The sequence below is a fragment of the Oryx dammah genome, unplaced genomic scaffold, assembly GCF_014754425.2.
Source record: "Oryx dammah isolate SB20612 unplaced genomic scaffold, SCBI_Odam_1.1 HiC_scaffold_11203, whole genome shotgun sequence".
NCBI classification, from domain to species: Eukaryota; Metazoa; Chordata; class Mammalia; order Artiodactyla; family Bovidae; genus Oryx; species Oryx dammah.
In genome coordinates, this window is record NW_024080596.1 from 2,595,308 (window position 1) to 2,610,429 (window position 15,122).

The following is a 15,122-nucleotide window of genomic DNA, read 5'->3' on the forward strand; positions in this document are numbered from 1 at the left end:
GCTGTAAGGCTGCTAGTTCTAGGCTTACACTTCTGAGTTGCAAAACTCTAATATATATGATCTTATTGAATTTTCCCCAAGAATCCTTTAAGATAGCCATCCTTGGTCCTATTTGACTGATAATGGAGTGACCTGTGTAGGATCATACTCAGAGAGAATGGGAAAGCAGAAATCTTTTTATTCCTAAGCTCCAAGATGTTTAATGTCACATTCAGTTCTAAACTACTATAATTAGAAATGACGGCCACATTCACATAAAGTGAACAGCATCAGCAGCAGAATTGATAAAGGTAAGCTGTTAACAGAGTTCAGAAGAATGAGAGATCACTTTACATGGGAATCAATAAAGAAGACATAGAGGAAATTTAACATCAGCCTTGAAGGATGGCAAGGATGAAGGTAAGCAAAGATGGAGAGAGTATATACAGCAGTTAGGTGTAATATGGCATGATCAGAGCATATGGAAATGCAGAGGGAGCTTGCAGAGTGGGGCCTGGGATAGCAGAACTGGCCTCAGGAACTAATCCACATATTTATTACAAGAGCCAAAGATAACTCGAAGGTGTTCAGTCTTAGAGACTAGAAAGTGAAAGTGAAGTCACTCAGTCGTGTCCAACTCTTTGCAACCCTATAGACTGTAGCCTACCAGGCTCCTCCGTCCATGGAATTTTCCAGGCAAGAGTACTGGAGTGGGTTGCCATTTCCTTCAAAACTAGAAAGATGCAGCAAACTAAAATTTTCAGCATAGCATTGGAAACCCTTTTAAAAAATATATAATTCATTTAATGGCAACTGGTAATCATCAAATTAGCGATGGTCACCTTCAGAAGTTATTATACAAACTATGCTGTCATTTCTCGAGGTTGACCACATACCTGAAGTCACAGACATTTCCCACCTAAGATGCATCATTTAAATCAGACTTAATTTATCACCAGTATTTGTAAAACCACATCTAGCTAAAGAACTAGGTCTGGGGACCAATACGTGGTCTTAATACAGGGAAGGTTTGGAAGCCCTTTACCAACTTCCTTCCTCTCCCAGCACTTCCTCTGTCTCTGTCCCTCTTCTTCCCTCTGAGAAATAGGGAATTAATCCACTCATCACGACGTAAGGCTTTCGTTTCCCTGTCCTAGGTATGCTTTCACGATGCCACCCCTCAGGTCCGCGAGCCTACGTCTTGAGCCTGTATTCCATAAACTTTATTTTTTCAGTGAAGCTTTTTAGCATTGGCCCCATCTTACCTGTCAGCTCTTCTCATTTATGTGTTCTAGGGGCATCTGCTGTCAAGCGCTGGGCAATAAATAAATATTATCAGCAAAGTCCCTCAGTGTCTGCTTCTCTCTCTTACCTAAAGTTCCAGGAGGAAAGCACTGAGTCATTGCATTTCTTTGGTTTACTCCCATGATTTAACATCTTGCATTGAGCATAATAAGTACTGCCTTAGTGATAGCCATATTACTACCTTGTTCTAAGAGGAGGATAAAGTTTGATAAGAAAAATGACCTTCTTTTTTTTAAAAAAAATAAGCTCCTTTAAGTAGATCTCCTGAGAGAAGCCTTAAGTCCTTACCCTTTGGCTCCACATACATTTTCCAAAGCATGTTGTAAAAGGCCAGTTGTATGCGGCCTGCCCATAGGAACAACAGAGTTAATTTTCTCCTTCTGAAATTGTGACTCCCACCCTCCTTCCCTACCTCTAAATGTTTCCTTTTAAAGAAAAGCCATGGCTCACTGCTACGGAAAATTAAAGATAATCACATAAAGATCAAGGTCCAGGCTGGTGCAAGCACTGAGAGAACATTAAAATCACGACTTGAATTTCTCTTGTCCTGAGCACTGCCAAGGACTCCTAATGGAAGGCCAGTCTTCAGAAGGCATGCTTATATCAGACTTTTATTACTTGTATCTCTTGGTTCACAAATTATTTTGACTCAAACAAATTGGAGGTGGCCTTCAGTTGAGATGAAATGGCAGAGGTACAACATATTCATAGATATAACATATTCACTCCTGAACATTCATTGGAAGGACTGATGCTGAAGCTGAAACTCCAACACTTTGGCCACCTGATGCAAACAACCAACTCACTGGAAAAGACTCTGATGCTGGGGAAGATTGAAGGCGGGAGAAGGGGGTGTTTTGAAATGGTTGGATGGCATCACTGATGTGATGGACATAAGTTTGAGTAGGCTCCAGGAGTTGGTGATAGATAGGGAAGCCGGGCGTGCTGCAGTCCATGGGGTCGCAAAGAGTCAGACACAACTGAGTATGGACTGAACTGAACTGATATATATACACACACACATTAAACTGTGTGTGACCACCCCCCTCCCACCCCATCACAACATCAAGTACCAAGAAAAAGCAGGAGAGTTTATTATGCAAAGTTTAATGTATAAGGCTTAGGAGAAGAGGAATTAATTACATCTCCTTCCTCCAAGCTATACTTCTGGCCTCCCCAGCTGCATCAAACTTGCTCTTCCACCTCCTCTTAGTTCCAGATTGTGTTTTGGCAATCAGACTCACACTTCACCTACCTCAGAGTTTCTTCTCATTTTCAGAAGCCTCAGTTTCAAGATTCTTGTCCTTTCTTACCCCACTCCCCAATCACACGTTGGCCTGATGGCTTGAGGTGGTTTTCTTGATGATCAACTACTACGGCCATTCAGGAAGGATGCTTAATCTTTGTCCCCATACAAACATGGAAGTTATCAAGGGTGATTAAAAGGGTAAAAAGTATCTCTCATCAACATCCAAGGCTCAAGAAGACATCTACCAACAGAAAGCTGTGCTTAGCTCAGAAAAAGAGATTGATCATGTATACACACAACCGTCACATTATAACCTAGCACATTAGATGTTCTCACAAGAGAGGTACAGAGATATGAGAGCTCAAACAAGAGGAACAAGAGAACTTTAGGTGAACTCATTCCTTTTCTTACTTTTTAATTGTGTTGGACCCTAAGATGCATGAAATTAAAACTGGTGAAAACCAGCCACATCAACTTGCTGTGGTGACTCAAAAGTTGTCGTTTCTCAACTCAACTTTGCTGAAACACTTGATTCATGTTGTTCTTATTTAACCTAATTTGCATTGATTTAATCAGGGCTGGTATGCTTTAAATACATAATAAATTGGGATTCTGCAACTCAGATGACTTAGAATAGCTAAATTTCAATAAAGCTCATTTCAATCTGTTAATGTATACGGTTCTGCCAAGGGGTTTAAAACCGTAGAAAAGATGCAAACTTGCCACGTTAGAAGTGGGGAAGGTTTAAAGATACCATCCAGATGAAATGATTTGGGGGATAATAATGTGAAAAGCAATATATATATGTACATACATATATTTTAATTACAGCCGAGACACATCTTCTACGTTTTAAGTAGCGTATTTAAAAGAAAACTCACATATAAATGCAGTGAATTTAATTTTATTCTCCTTCCTTCTTGCCAACACTCAACTCTTTTCTGCCTCTCTGTACCAGCTCTACAAATCAAGTGACATCCAAAGTGGGACCTCTCCTTGCCCATTTGGCAGGCTCTATCATCACTTTGCCAAGCTGCCTACATTAGGAGAATTTTGTTCCTAGCAGCCATGGGGATTGGGTGGCTTGTACTCAACAATACTTGCTGAATGGTTGGCCAATGTTTACCCCTGCCCGCCCCAGCCTCCCAACCCTTTATAGTTTATGGCTCAATCAGCCGGCTTGCTGTCAGGAATAATTGTCTTGGCAAGAGGTGAAAACACTTGATGGTGAAATAGTTTGTCTGTTAAAGTGTTCTGCAGCACCTTGAAGGTGCCAGGACAAAACCCGCAGGTGCTCAGCAGAGTTGAGAAAGAGGCAAGAGTGACAGAGAGGCAACCATCAAGAATGGGATGGGAAGACCACCACTTTGATGTGGGAGAGGAGAAAAGAAAAATTATCTGTGCCAGTAAGAAAAGAAGCTGTGAGACCTTGAATAATCACCCAGTGAATCTTTGCTTGGGTTTTGTTATGTATGAAATTAAGGGGGTTGATTTCCGAATGTCTCTTTTAGCTCCTAAGACAGCATGTGATGTCTAGGACATTCAAATTTGTTTTCCTTCCAATTAAATGATGCATCTCAGAGATGAATGACCAGGGCAGAGCTCAGAGGAATACAAAAATGGAATGATTCATGCCCTTGTTCGTATGACTTTTCCTGAAAAGTATCACCAGTCTTTGGTGACTTTGATTCCACTGGTTGGTGTCTTCAGCTTGGATGTTAAGGCCCAGCCAAGTTACTTGTCCAAAGCAAGTCCAGTTCATTCTTATCAAATGTGAGTACAACTACAGATGATGCCCACTTATTTTCAGTACCTAACAGTCAGACATGATAGAAATGCAAAGTGAGGCGATGGGAATTCACATTTGATTCTCCCTATCACCATTCTGGGCATCTTAAGTCAAGACGGTAGGCTTATCCACTCACTTCTGGCAGGGCTTCTCTGTCATTCTTAAAAAAAAAAAAAAAAAAGATCACCAACAGGTTCCTGACCATAGCAATGCAGACCCTCTCCAAACAAGCTGAGACAAGATAGAGCTCATTACAAGCTGAAGGAGCCCATCCATAAATGATTGTTAATGGAAATAATCAGGCAAGGACATCTCTTCACACTCAGAAGGCACAATTTAGTAACAGTGTCAAAGCTTAAGTAGAGGTGTGTATGGAAGTGGGTTTAAACGACCCCTTCTCCGCTCATTCTCTGGCATATTCCCCTGGAGTGGAGTGTACTGCAGGGCTCTGTAATCACCGTGAGCAGCACGTCAGGGTCAGCCCTCCCGTGTCAGGCAGTAAAATCTTTCTTTAATCCACCCGGGATCTCACTGACATCTATGGAGACTAGTGAAGCCCCGGAGGGATCTTGGGCAAGAAAGACTCTCTGTACACAGATATACATACGTTTCAGCCACTCTGGGTCTCCTACCTTTGGATTGGTATGGCTTCCCAAATCGGCCGAGTTTGAAAAGCATTCCCCCACCCCCCAACCCCATCCACAACCCAAAAGGGCTGGCTGACTGCAGAACTCCAGTCCTCGCAAAGGAAAAAAAAAAAAAAATCTCAGCCAAGTCCCCACAGTCATTGCCTTCCTCTAGCTTCTCTCAAGTTGCTTTTCTAAAGCAAGGGACCAAATGTTGATTTCTCTACGAATTCCTACGTACCTCTTACACGTAGACAGCTTTAAAGCGGGAGGGGGAACATTCCTCAAAGGGAAAGGAGAGGGGGAGCAGAACAGAGTATTTCAGTCTCCCACTTGGAAATATCTCAGTGGTTGATGATGCCTTTCCATACCTCCATCCCTCTCCTTTTTTTTTTTTTTTTAAATATGGACCAAAAAGCTGAAAGTGTTTTCCTTTTCATCAAAGAACATATATTACTTTAGTGGTTCGGGAAAATGTTGGTTTTCTGCCCACCCCTTTTCAATCTGCCCATGTCTGAGGTGCTCCGGGAAGACGCACAATCGTGAGCAGCTTACGACACTCAGTGAGCAGTAGGTGCCGGTGCAAGCTCGCGCCGCACACTGCCTGGCGGAGGGAAGGAGCCGGGGCGCCGCTCCCTGCTCCCCGCGCCGCCGCCCGCACCTCCCCGCCGCCCGCAAAAGATGAGCGAGCCCGCTCTCCACAGCCGCCCCGGGCTCGAATGGCAGGCGGTCTCCGCGGAGGAAAAGGTGGCGCCGGTCAGGGGTCCTTTCCAATGACGGACATTAACCAGACTGTCAAATCCTGGGGAGTCGCGAGCCCCGAGTTTGGAGTGTTTTTTTTTTTTTCCCCACAACGTCACAGTCCGAACTGCAGAGGGAAAGGACAGCGGCAGGAAGGCGAAACCCCGGCTCCCCGCACGTAGTTGGGAAACTTGCAGGTCCTAGAAGTCGCCTCCCCGCCTCGCCGGCCGCCCTTGCAGCCCGGAGCCGAGCAGCAAAGTGAGACATTGTGCGCCTGCCAGATCCGCCGGCCGCGGACCGGGGCTGCCTCGGAAACACAGAGGGGTCTTCTCTCGCCCTGCATATAATTAGCCTGCACACAAAGGGAGCAGCTGAATGGAGGTTGTCACTCTCTGGAAAAGGGTGGGTAAGACACTTTTTAATTAAATTCTTTCCCGAAGATTTTTTTTTTTTTCCTCCCTTTTCTTTGCTGCAGCATCTAACATGGACCAAATCACCATCTCTTTGATCTTTTTCCGTGGCTGTGAACTTTCTATGCTGCCCAGCTTTCTGCATGCTTAGAGGTGAACGTGTGGCTTTGGGGAGTGGGGGGGGGGAGTCCTGCTTTATTTCAATATATTTATTTGATTGTTGCCCTTTTCTCCCCCCTCCCCCGCTCCCCCCTCCCTCGGAATAAAATATGATGTAGATTTCTGACCGAGCGCTTCCAATGGACATTCTCCAGCCTCTCTGGAAAGATTCTCGCTAATGGATTTCCTGCTGCTCGGTCTCTGTCTACACTGGCTGCTGAGGAGGCCCTCGGGGGTGGTCTTGTGTTTGCTGGGGGCCTGCTTTCAGATGCTGCCCGCCGCCCCCAGCGGGTGCCCGCAGCTGTGCCGGTGCGAGGGGCGGCTGCTGTACTGCGAGGCGCTCAACCTCACCGAGGCGCCCCACAACCTGTCCGGCCTGCTGGGCTTGTCCCTGCGCTACAACAGCCTCTCGGAGCTGCGCGCCGGCCAGTTCACGGGGTTAATGCAGCTCACGTGGCTCTATCTGGATCACAATCACATCTGCTCGGTACAGGGGGACGCCTTTCAGAAACTGCGCCGAGTTAAGGAACTCACCCTGAGTTCCAACCAGATCACCCAGCTGGCCAACACCACCTTCCGGCCCATGCCCAACCTGCGCAGCGTGGACCTCTCGTACAACAAGCTGCAGGCGCTGGCGCCCGACCTCTTCCACGGGCTGCGGAAGCTCACCACGCTGCACATGCGGGCCAACGCCATCCAGTTCGTGCCCGTGCGCATCTTCCAGGACTGCCGCAGCCTCAAGTTTCTCGACATCGGATACAATCAGCTCAAGAGTCTGGCGCGCAACTCTTTCGCCGGCTTGTTCAAGCTCACGGAGCTGCACCTGGAGCACAACGATTTGGTCAAGGTGAATTTCGCCCACTTCCCGCGCCTCATCTCCCTGCACTCTCTCTGCCTGAGGAGGAACAAGGTGGCCATTGTGGTCAACTCTCTGGACTGGGTGTGGAACCTGGAGAAAATGGACCTGTCGGGCAACGAGATCGAGTACATGGAGCCCCACGTGTTCGAGACCGTGCCGCACCTCCAGTCCCTGCAGCTGGACTCCAACCGCCTCACCTACGTCGAGCCCCGGATCCTCAACTCCTGGAAGTCACTGACCAGCATCACCCTGGCCGGGAACCTCTGGGACTGTGGGCGCAACGTGTGCGCCCTGGCCTCCTGGCTCAGCAACTTCCAGGGGCGCTACGATGGCAACTTGCAGTGCGCCAGCCCCGAGTACGCGCAGGGCGAGGACGTCCTGGACGCCGTGTACGCGTTCCACCTGTGTGAGGAGGGAGCTGAGCCCACCAGCGGCCACCTGCTCTCGGCCGTCACCAACCACAGCGACCTGGGGTCCCCCGCCGGCCCGGCCACCACACTCGCTGACGACAGGGAGGGGCAGCCCGACAGCACGCCCGAGCCTGTCACCGTGGCTCTCCCCGGCGAACACGCCGAGAACGCCGTGCAGATCCATAAGGTGGTCACCGGCACCATGGCCCTCATTTTCTCTTTCCTTATTGTGGTCTTGGTGCTCTATGTCTCCTGGAAGTGTTTCCCAGCCAGCCTCAGGCAGCTCAGACAGTGCTTTGTCACGCAGCGCAGGAAGCAAAAGCAGAAACAGACCATGCATCAGATGGCTGCCATGTCTGCCCAGGAATACTACGTTGATTACAAACCGAACCACATTGAGGGCGCCCTGGTCATCATCAACGAGTATGGCTCGTGTACCTGCCACCAGCAGCCCGCGAGAGAATGCGAGGTGTGATTGCCCTAGAGACTCTCAACCCGTGCGCTACCAAATACGCCTGGACAACCGGGGCGGGCCGGCAAGTGCCAGGCTGGGGTCTGTGCTCCGATACGCTCCTTGACTGAAACTGTAAGGGGATCACTCCCAGAGACTTGACATTTTAGCTTTATTGTGTCTTAAAAAAAAAAAAAAGATCAAACACAACAAAACCCCACCCCACAACCTTCAGGACAGTCTATCTTAAATTTCATATGAAAACTCCTTCCTCCCTTTGAAGATCTGTCCATATTCAGGAATCTGAGAGTGTAAAAAGGTACCAATCATTGATTTTTTTTTTTTTTTGTAAACTTAAAATGTTTAAAATAAAATAGCATTTACAGTTTTTACAGACTGGTGTAACCTAAATGAATTGTTACCTGTGTTAAAAGAGAAGTAACAGTTACAATTTCCTACCTCTGCATGTATGTGTGGGTGGGTGTGTGCATGGGTGTGTGTGTAGGGGTGATCTAGTGGCCAGAGGGAAAATCCAGAAATTCAAGAGCAAAGTAGCCAGGCTCATTTTGAGACATTAAGAAGGACAAACAGCTTATCAGATGGATGTACCCTCACATGATTAAGGACTGAAAAAAGTCAGACCCTCTATATTACGTTTGGGGGAGCACAGTGTAATTTAGCCACTTTAAAGCAAGTGAAAGGCGAATTGAGGACTGAGCATCCTTGATCAGCCTTGAAGGCAGAGATCATTGCAAATGCTTTTTAAAAGGCAGTGCCAGACAGTTTTTCCTATGAACATGAAACGTTTTTGCACTTAATACAAAGCATCTTTCAAATCAATTCAAAACCTCACCCCCAAATGCCTCTGTTCTTCTATGCCTTTGATTCACCAGACTTGGTAGCATTTGTGCCCCTTTTCCATACTTTTCCGAGTGAAAGACCCTCAGCTCCTGCTCTCCTGTGGTTTGACTCAGGGAAATAAGGCAGAATCCAAACGCTTGGTGATGAAAGCTGTGCTTCCTGGAGCATATTGCTAAGACTGCAGCAGGCTGAGGCTCTCATGGGGAAAACACACTTCTAGCTGCTGTGGGGAACAGTGGGAAGAGCCTACCTCAGGCTGAATGCCTACCTGGGTGTTGCCTGAAGCAGGAGACTTTACAGGCAGGCTCATATAGAAGTGATGGGGGTGGGGTAGAATGGGAAAGATGAGCTTTTGAGCCTATCTTCCAATATTACTCAGATGGGAATAATTTGTTAACCCAGTATAGAAAAGCTGCCTCTCTTCAGATAACCGTGTTGTGAAATGCTTGCTTTCCCTGTGATGTTTCAGTTTTTTTTTTTCTGTGTTGGGATCAATGACTGCCCCTTGCCAACTTTCATAGGTTTCTAGGTCCACAGAGATGTAGGTTGTTTATTGAACTAAACTTAAGAGTGGTACCAGGTGGTGGGTGCAGGGCAGGAAAAGGGGAGGAGGTGTGGTGGATGGGAGGGGTCTTTCACTAGCTAACAATTTAAGTAAATGTATGATTGAAATAAACTGTCATGAGTGAAAGCTGGTGAACTACTGTTGTCTGGAGTCTAAAAGTCTTCCTCAAACTCAGGTGCTTAACCTCTCTGAATAATCCAGCAGACAGGCATCTTTGTATTTTCCCTTTTCTTTTGAGAGAGAGAGAAGTCGGAATAGCAGGAGGAGGGATGGGGGGGGGCGGAATATACACCACCACCTTCTCCCAAAATGCAAATGCCTCCAGTCACCCATCTAAAGAGGCAAAGTCAGCTGTCTGAAATGCAGAATGGCATCACCAGGAGGTTTACTTAAGCTGAGGATTGAAGGTAGATTTCTCTTCTACCTATGGAGAAATTACGGTGCCTAAGAATACTGCTTCTAAGAGACTAAGAAGTTCTTTTAAGAGAAATATTTTGCAAATGTATCTAAGATGTTAAGCTTTGTTAGATAGCTCCTTACATATATATACATACACACACACACATGCACACATATACCATAAGCTCCTTCTTTCTGATCGGGAGACCTCATCTTATTTTGTTTATAATTAAAACATGACTTTATATTATATACCATGCATACAGTACCCATCTAGACTACTAATGTTCTAGAAGAGAGGTGCCTTGATAACTTCAAGGAGGGGGTTTTGGATTCAGTCTTTATGATCATTTGGGGATGCCATTGTAAATGCCATCTTGGAAGGCAGGGGTTCCAGGGACATCTATAATGCAATTCCACTGAAGAGACCTCTAGAAGACAACTGATTTTTTCTGGGAACAACAACAAAAAAAATCCTCCAATTGTGCAACTGTAGGATTCAATCCTTAGATTCCATTGATTTAATCTCCTCTTAAGAAGCCTACTGGGATCCAGTGCCAAAAGCTGCTCTGGCTTGGTGCATTAAGGGCCCTGTTGGTGTGCTTGTAGGGAAAGCTTCCAGAAGCAGAGCCTTTCTGGAAAACAGCAGAGGCAGAGATCCACCCTAACCCCTAGAAATGTGTAGACTGGAGAATGGAGAATCTCCTGTCCCGAAGACTTTTTTGTCTCCTTCATTCTTCTTTTTAAAATGTGGCCATGAGAAAAAATGAGAGAATAATCATGCTTTGTTATATGCTGCTGACACCCCCACTCCTCCCCATATGACTAAACACCACGTATACAGAAGACCTGAAGTCCATGTAAATCTAATGAAATACTATTGTAGAGAGGACTCTGTACTCTGAGACCTAGAAAACTAACGATGGTCATGCAAAGCTATGTTCTTACTTTGTGTGTGTGTGCGCGCATGTGTGCCTGGGTGTCTGCGTTGTGTCTTTGTAGGCAAGCAAATGTGTTTTCTACACAAACAGAAGAATTCAGCTCATTCCGTTTCATGCTCCTACACTTCTTGCTTTGGAAGTGGGAGGGGGGAGGCAAGAATGCGGGAAATCCTATAGTTTTAACTAAGGTTTTATGACACTTGAAATTTTTTCTTTCTTAAATTAATTATCTTTAAGCTTCAACAAACTTCCTCTAACCCCCTCTAAGGAAACTACTGAGCATTTAAAATAGAATCTGATTTTTAAAGGTGTAGCACCTTGTTTTTGGTTGTTGTTCTTCCCATGGAGGGTGCTAATCTCATTGTCCTGTGTTGTCTGGAAAGAATTTAAAGCCACATTCACGTCTCTTCCTGGGCATTGTGATGGATTAACCCTCCATTTGCACTACCTTCCCAGCTGATTAAAGTTCAGCCCTGGTATACAGGTTTCTTGAATATTTATAAATGAAAAAGAAAAAGTCTTTTGAAATGACAGATGACCCTCTCAGACCAGTCTTAGCCCTGGTAGGTTTCTTTTTAGGTGCTACCAAGAGGGAGTAGGTTAAATGAAACCCTTTCTCTGGCCTTCACTTCCAAGAAAGGCAGCCCTTGGGACTCAGACTCCAGCTCTGAGAGTTGAAACCATCAGGTAGCTCAGGTTCTCAAGACTGCAAGGTTGCCATCACAGAGAAAGGTTATTCTGGTGTAAGGAAACTTTTAAAATCTTTTTTTCAATATTCTCTGAAGCTCTTCAAAGTCTAAGCCTGCCTCACCTTCCTCTCTGCCTTCAGGAAGGAGACTTAGTATTAAACAACACACTCATGAGTACGTGTAGGTCATTAGAGGGGCAGATAGCACTTGTTACTTCTCCCAGGTTTCTGGAGCAACTCCACACAGATCGCTGGAAGGTTTAGGGGCTTCCTGTGTTCCTGGGCTGTAGTCACCAACCTATCAGCAAGTTCAGCCTGTATCCTGTTTGGCATAGCCATGCATTAGAGAAGAGGGCACTGGTGGATCACACACCCTGGGAAAATGCAAGGCATCAATACCCTTCTCACACATAGCATTACCAAGAGACCAGAACTTACATCTGTTTTGGAAAATGGGTATTATAATGTTTCAGGGGGAGTCAAAATATGCATCAGTTATTTCCTCTAGGTAGATGGTGGTTGTTGGTTGATTTGGGCTTGCTGTGGATGGAATGCTAAATAGCAAGGAATTAACTGGAATATGACTATTACACAGGTGCCTGAAGTATATTCTGGGAAAAGTTTAGGGATACACATATACATGTGCATGCTAAGTTGCTTCAGTCGTGTCTGATTCTTTGCAAACCTATGGACTGTAGCCCACCAGCCTCCTCTGTCCATGGGATTCTCCAGGCAAAAATAAAAAATACTGGAGTGGGTTGCCATGCCCTCCTCCAGGGGATCTTTTCCACCCAGGGATGGAACTGGTGTCTCTTTTGTCTCCTACATTGGCAGGTGAGTGTTTTTTTTTTGTTTGTTTGTTTTTTAACCACTAGTGCTACCTGGGAAGCCCACACACATGCATACTAATATGTAAATGACATAACATGACACAAAATAGCCACATATACATACTACATTGTCATATATATATATATATCCACATGTATGATCACATACACATAATCACATTATATAACTATATCCCCCAGCATAATTATACTCCTACTTTCTTCTTCCATGATCAAACTTGAACTCAGGAAAGGATCTGATAAAATCAGTTACAACGTGTAAAGGGCTGAGGTGGCTGATGGTATTTTCAGGCATTAGTTAATGAGCTGATAGAGGCTTTGCAGACTGGGGAATCTTCTGGGCTCCTCATGCCAGGGCCATAGGAGGGTGTATGCCTGCTACCTAGTGGTAAAAGCCAGCAAAGCATTCTTCTGAGAATGCACCTAACTAAAAAGTTCCACCTCAGGGTTGCAAAACATTTCTACATTAATAAATGCACCACTCTGACTTTTTTCCAGGGATTTTAGGAGGCAAAATTCTTTCTCCTATAATTGGGCCCCATTTCCTGGCCTTCCTCAAGTGAATGCTGTTTCTGGAATTATACTCAAAACAAAAGCCTGACTATAACTATTACTATTATCCTTAATGCTGAGTTGGAGTTGTAAATGAGATGGAGGAAACACATTGAGTGGTTACTTGGTATAAGACTCTTTATCTGGACTTTATTTTTACATGAGGAACCTAAGGCTTACAGAGGTTGAGTGCTTTTGTGGAAAGTCACCCAGCCAGTAATTGGAAGCACAGGGCATTCACTCTAGTGGCCTTTCAACTATATGTTGTGATTTTTGTTGTTTAGTCACTAAGTTGTGTCTGACTCTTTTGCAACCTTAAGGACTAGAGCCTGCCAGGCTCCTCTGTCCATGGGATTTCCCAGGCAAGAATACTAGAGTGGGTTGCAATTTCCTTCTCCAAGGAATCTTCTCAACCCGGGGACTGAACCTGCGTTCCCTGCATTGGCAGGCAGATTCTTTACCACTGAGCCACCAAATAATCTCATTATGAAAGCTCAGACTTTCAACGATAGCCTCTTTCTAATTTCCTTGAATGGGTGCCTTCTCCACTCCTCTAGCCAGCAAAGACCCTAGGACTGGTCGGGGCTAGGGTACATGCTCACCATATTCTTGGTGGGTGACATGGGTGCAATGCTCACCGCCAGGAATTTTCACCCTGACTTTGATTGCTCTGGCCTCTGGTTATCAGGTCATGCAGGACTCTGTCAACAGAGGAAAGCTCTCACAGGCTTCCAGGCACAGAAAGTTCAGTTAATCATCCCGTCTAGCCACTAACCAGATGACTTTGGACTCAGAGACACTAAGGTGTAGCACATATCTAGTATCTATATATTATTATTGGGGGTTTATTCACCTTCTCTTCTTGGTCACCACATGGACTATGTCTTGAAGGTGTGGTTCTCAATCAGGAGCAAATCTGCCACCCAATTAATATAATGTCTGGAAACATTTGTGATTTTCATGCAGGGGGGTTGGAGGCTACCAGCCTTTAATGAGTACAGGTCATGGATCCTGCTGAATACTCTACAGTGTAGAGGAAGTTCCTTTTAACAAAGAGCCATTTACCCTAAAATGTCAAGGGTGCCTGAAGTTGAGAAACTCTGCTCCCTGGTATAGAGTAACAACACCATCAACACCATCATGTTGCATTCCAGCTTTGCTTGGAGTGGTTCACCTAGATCTATTGCCTTCTCATCTTGCTCTCTCTTGAGAAAGAACTGGAAATGTAAATGAAAATCCCTTAGGTTGGTTGCTAATCAGCGTGAGGACCTGTAGTTAGCGCATGCTTCTCAGTGAACATATGGCAAAACTTAAATTAACTGGGACAAAACTTGTCAGAGCCCTCCACTGACCCACTTTTTCTCTGGTAAGACTTCATTTAGGAAACAGGAAAAAAAAAATGTCAAGTTAACAGTGGATATTTAATTAACAAGAGGGAAAATGAGACACTTGATATTCCTTCCAGGAGGAGTTCTGATGTCTGAATAAATTCAGCCCCTTTGCCTGGGCTTTTTCACTGCTCCAACCAAACCTGGAATGTCTCTGAGGTATAAGTAGGCTTTCACTTTAAAATTCAAGGGGCTTACATGGAACCCTGCTCAATGTTATGTAGTAGCCTGGATGGGAGGAGAGTTTGGAGGAGAATGGATACCTGTATATGTATGGCCAAGTCCCTTTGCCCTTCACTTGAAACTATCACAACATTGTTAATTGTCTATACTCCAATACAAAATAAAAAGTTTATGGAAAAAAAAAAATCAATGTGCTTAGTTTAGTGAGTGGTGGACCTATTAATCAGAGACCTGGTCTCAGAACCTAGAAGCATGAGGATCTAGAGATTCAGGCATCACAGACTGAAAGGCGTTTGGGGCCAGGCAGGCCACACTGATGAGTGAAGCTCATAGGCCTATGGCATTAGGAAAACTGGGAAGTTCACTTAAGAGTGTAATTTATTTATTTATTGGCCGTGCCTCGTGACAAGTGGGATCTTAGTTCTCTGACTAGGGATGAACTCACACACCCCCTGCTTTGGAAGCATGTAATCTTAACCACTGGACCACTAGGAAAGTCCCCCCAAATGTAATTTACTTTTGATGGGTCCTGGTTAAGCAAAAGTTCTGCAGGCCAAGTCAAGAGAGCATTCTGGGAGAAACCTGGTCTTGAAGTCAGGAGAGATGGTCTTTAGACCTGTTGCTGGTACTCACAGGCCTTGAGTCCACCTTGTTCTCCTCTTAACTGCAGTGAGCCTCTCCCTCTCTTTGCCTTCAGGTATTCCCTTAGGACCCTT

At 45.3% G+C, this 15,122-nt stretch overlaps 2 protein-coding genes and 1 pseudogene across 3 annotated transcripts in view; 1 reads left to right on the top strand and 2 right to left on the bottom strand.

Annotated features, from left to right (window-relative positions):
- Window positions 1-15,122, bottom strand: part of LOC120860803 (catenin alpha-2-like) — a 1,410,064-nt gene that overhangs the window by 405,106 nt on the left and 989,836 nt on the right. The window lies entirely within an intron of this gene.
- On the bottom strand, window positions 927-1,044 carry LOC120860826 (annotated as a pseudogene).
- LOC120860802 (leucine-rich repeat transmembrane neuronal protein 1) lies at window positions 5,539-8,176 on the top strand. Its single transcript, XM_040236520.1, has 2 exons — window positions 5,539-6,091; window positions 6,378-8,176. The coding sequence occupies exon 2, from the start codon at window positions 6,437-6,439 to the stop codon at window positions 8,000-8,002; it is 1,566 nt and encodes a 521-aa protein (XP_040092454.1). The 5' UTR covers window positions 5,539-6,091; window positions 6,378-6,436; the 3' UTR covers window positions 8,003-8,176.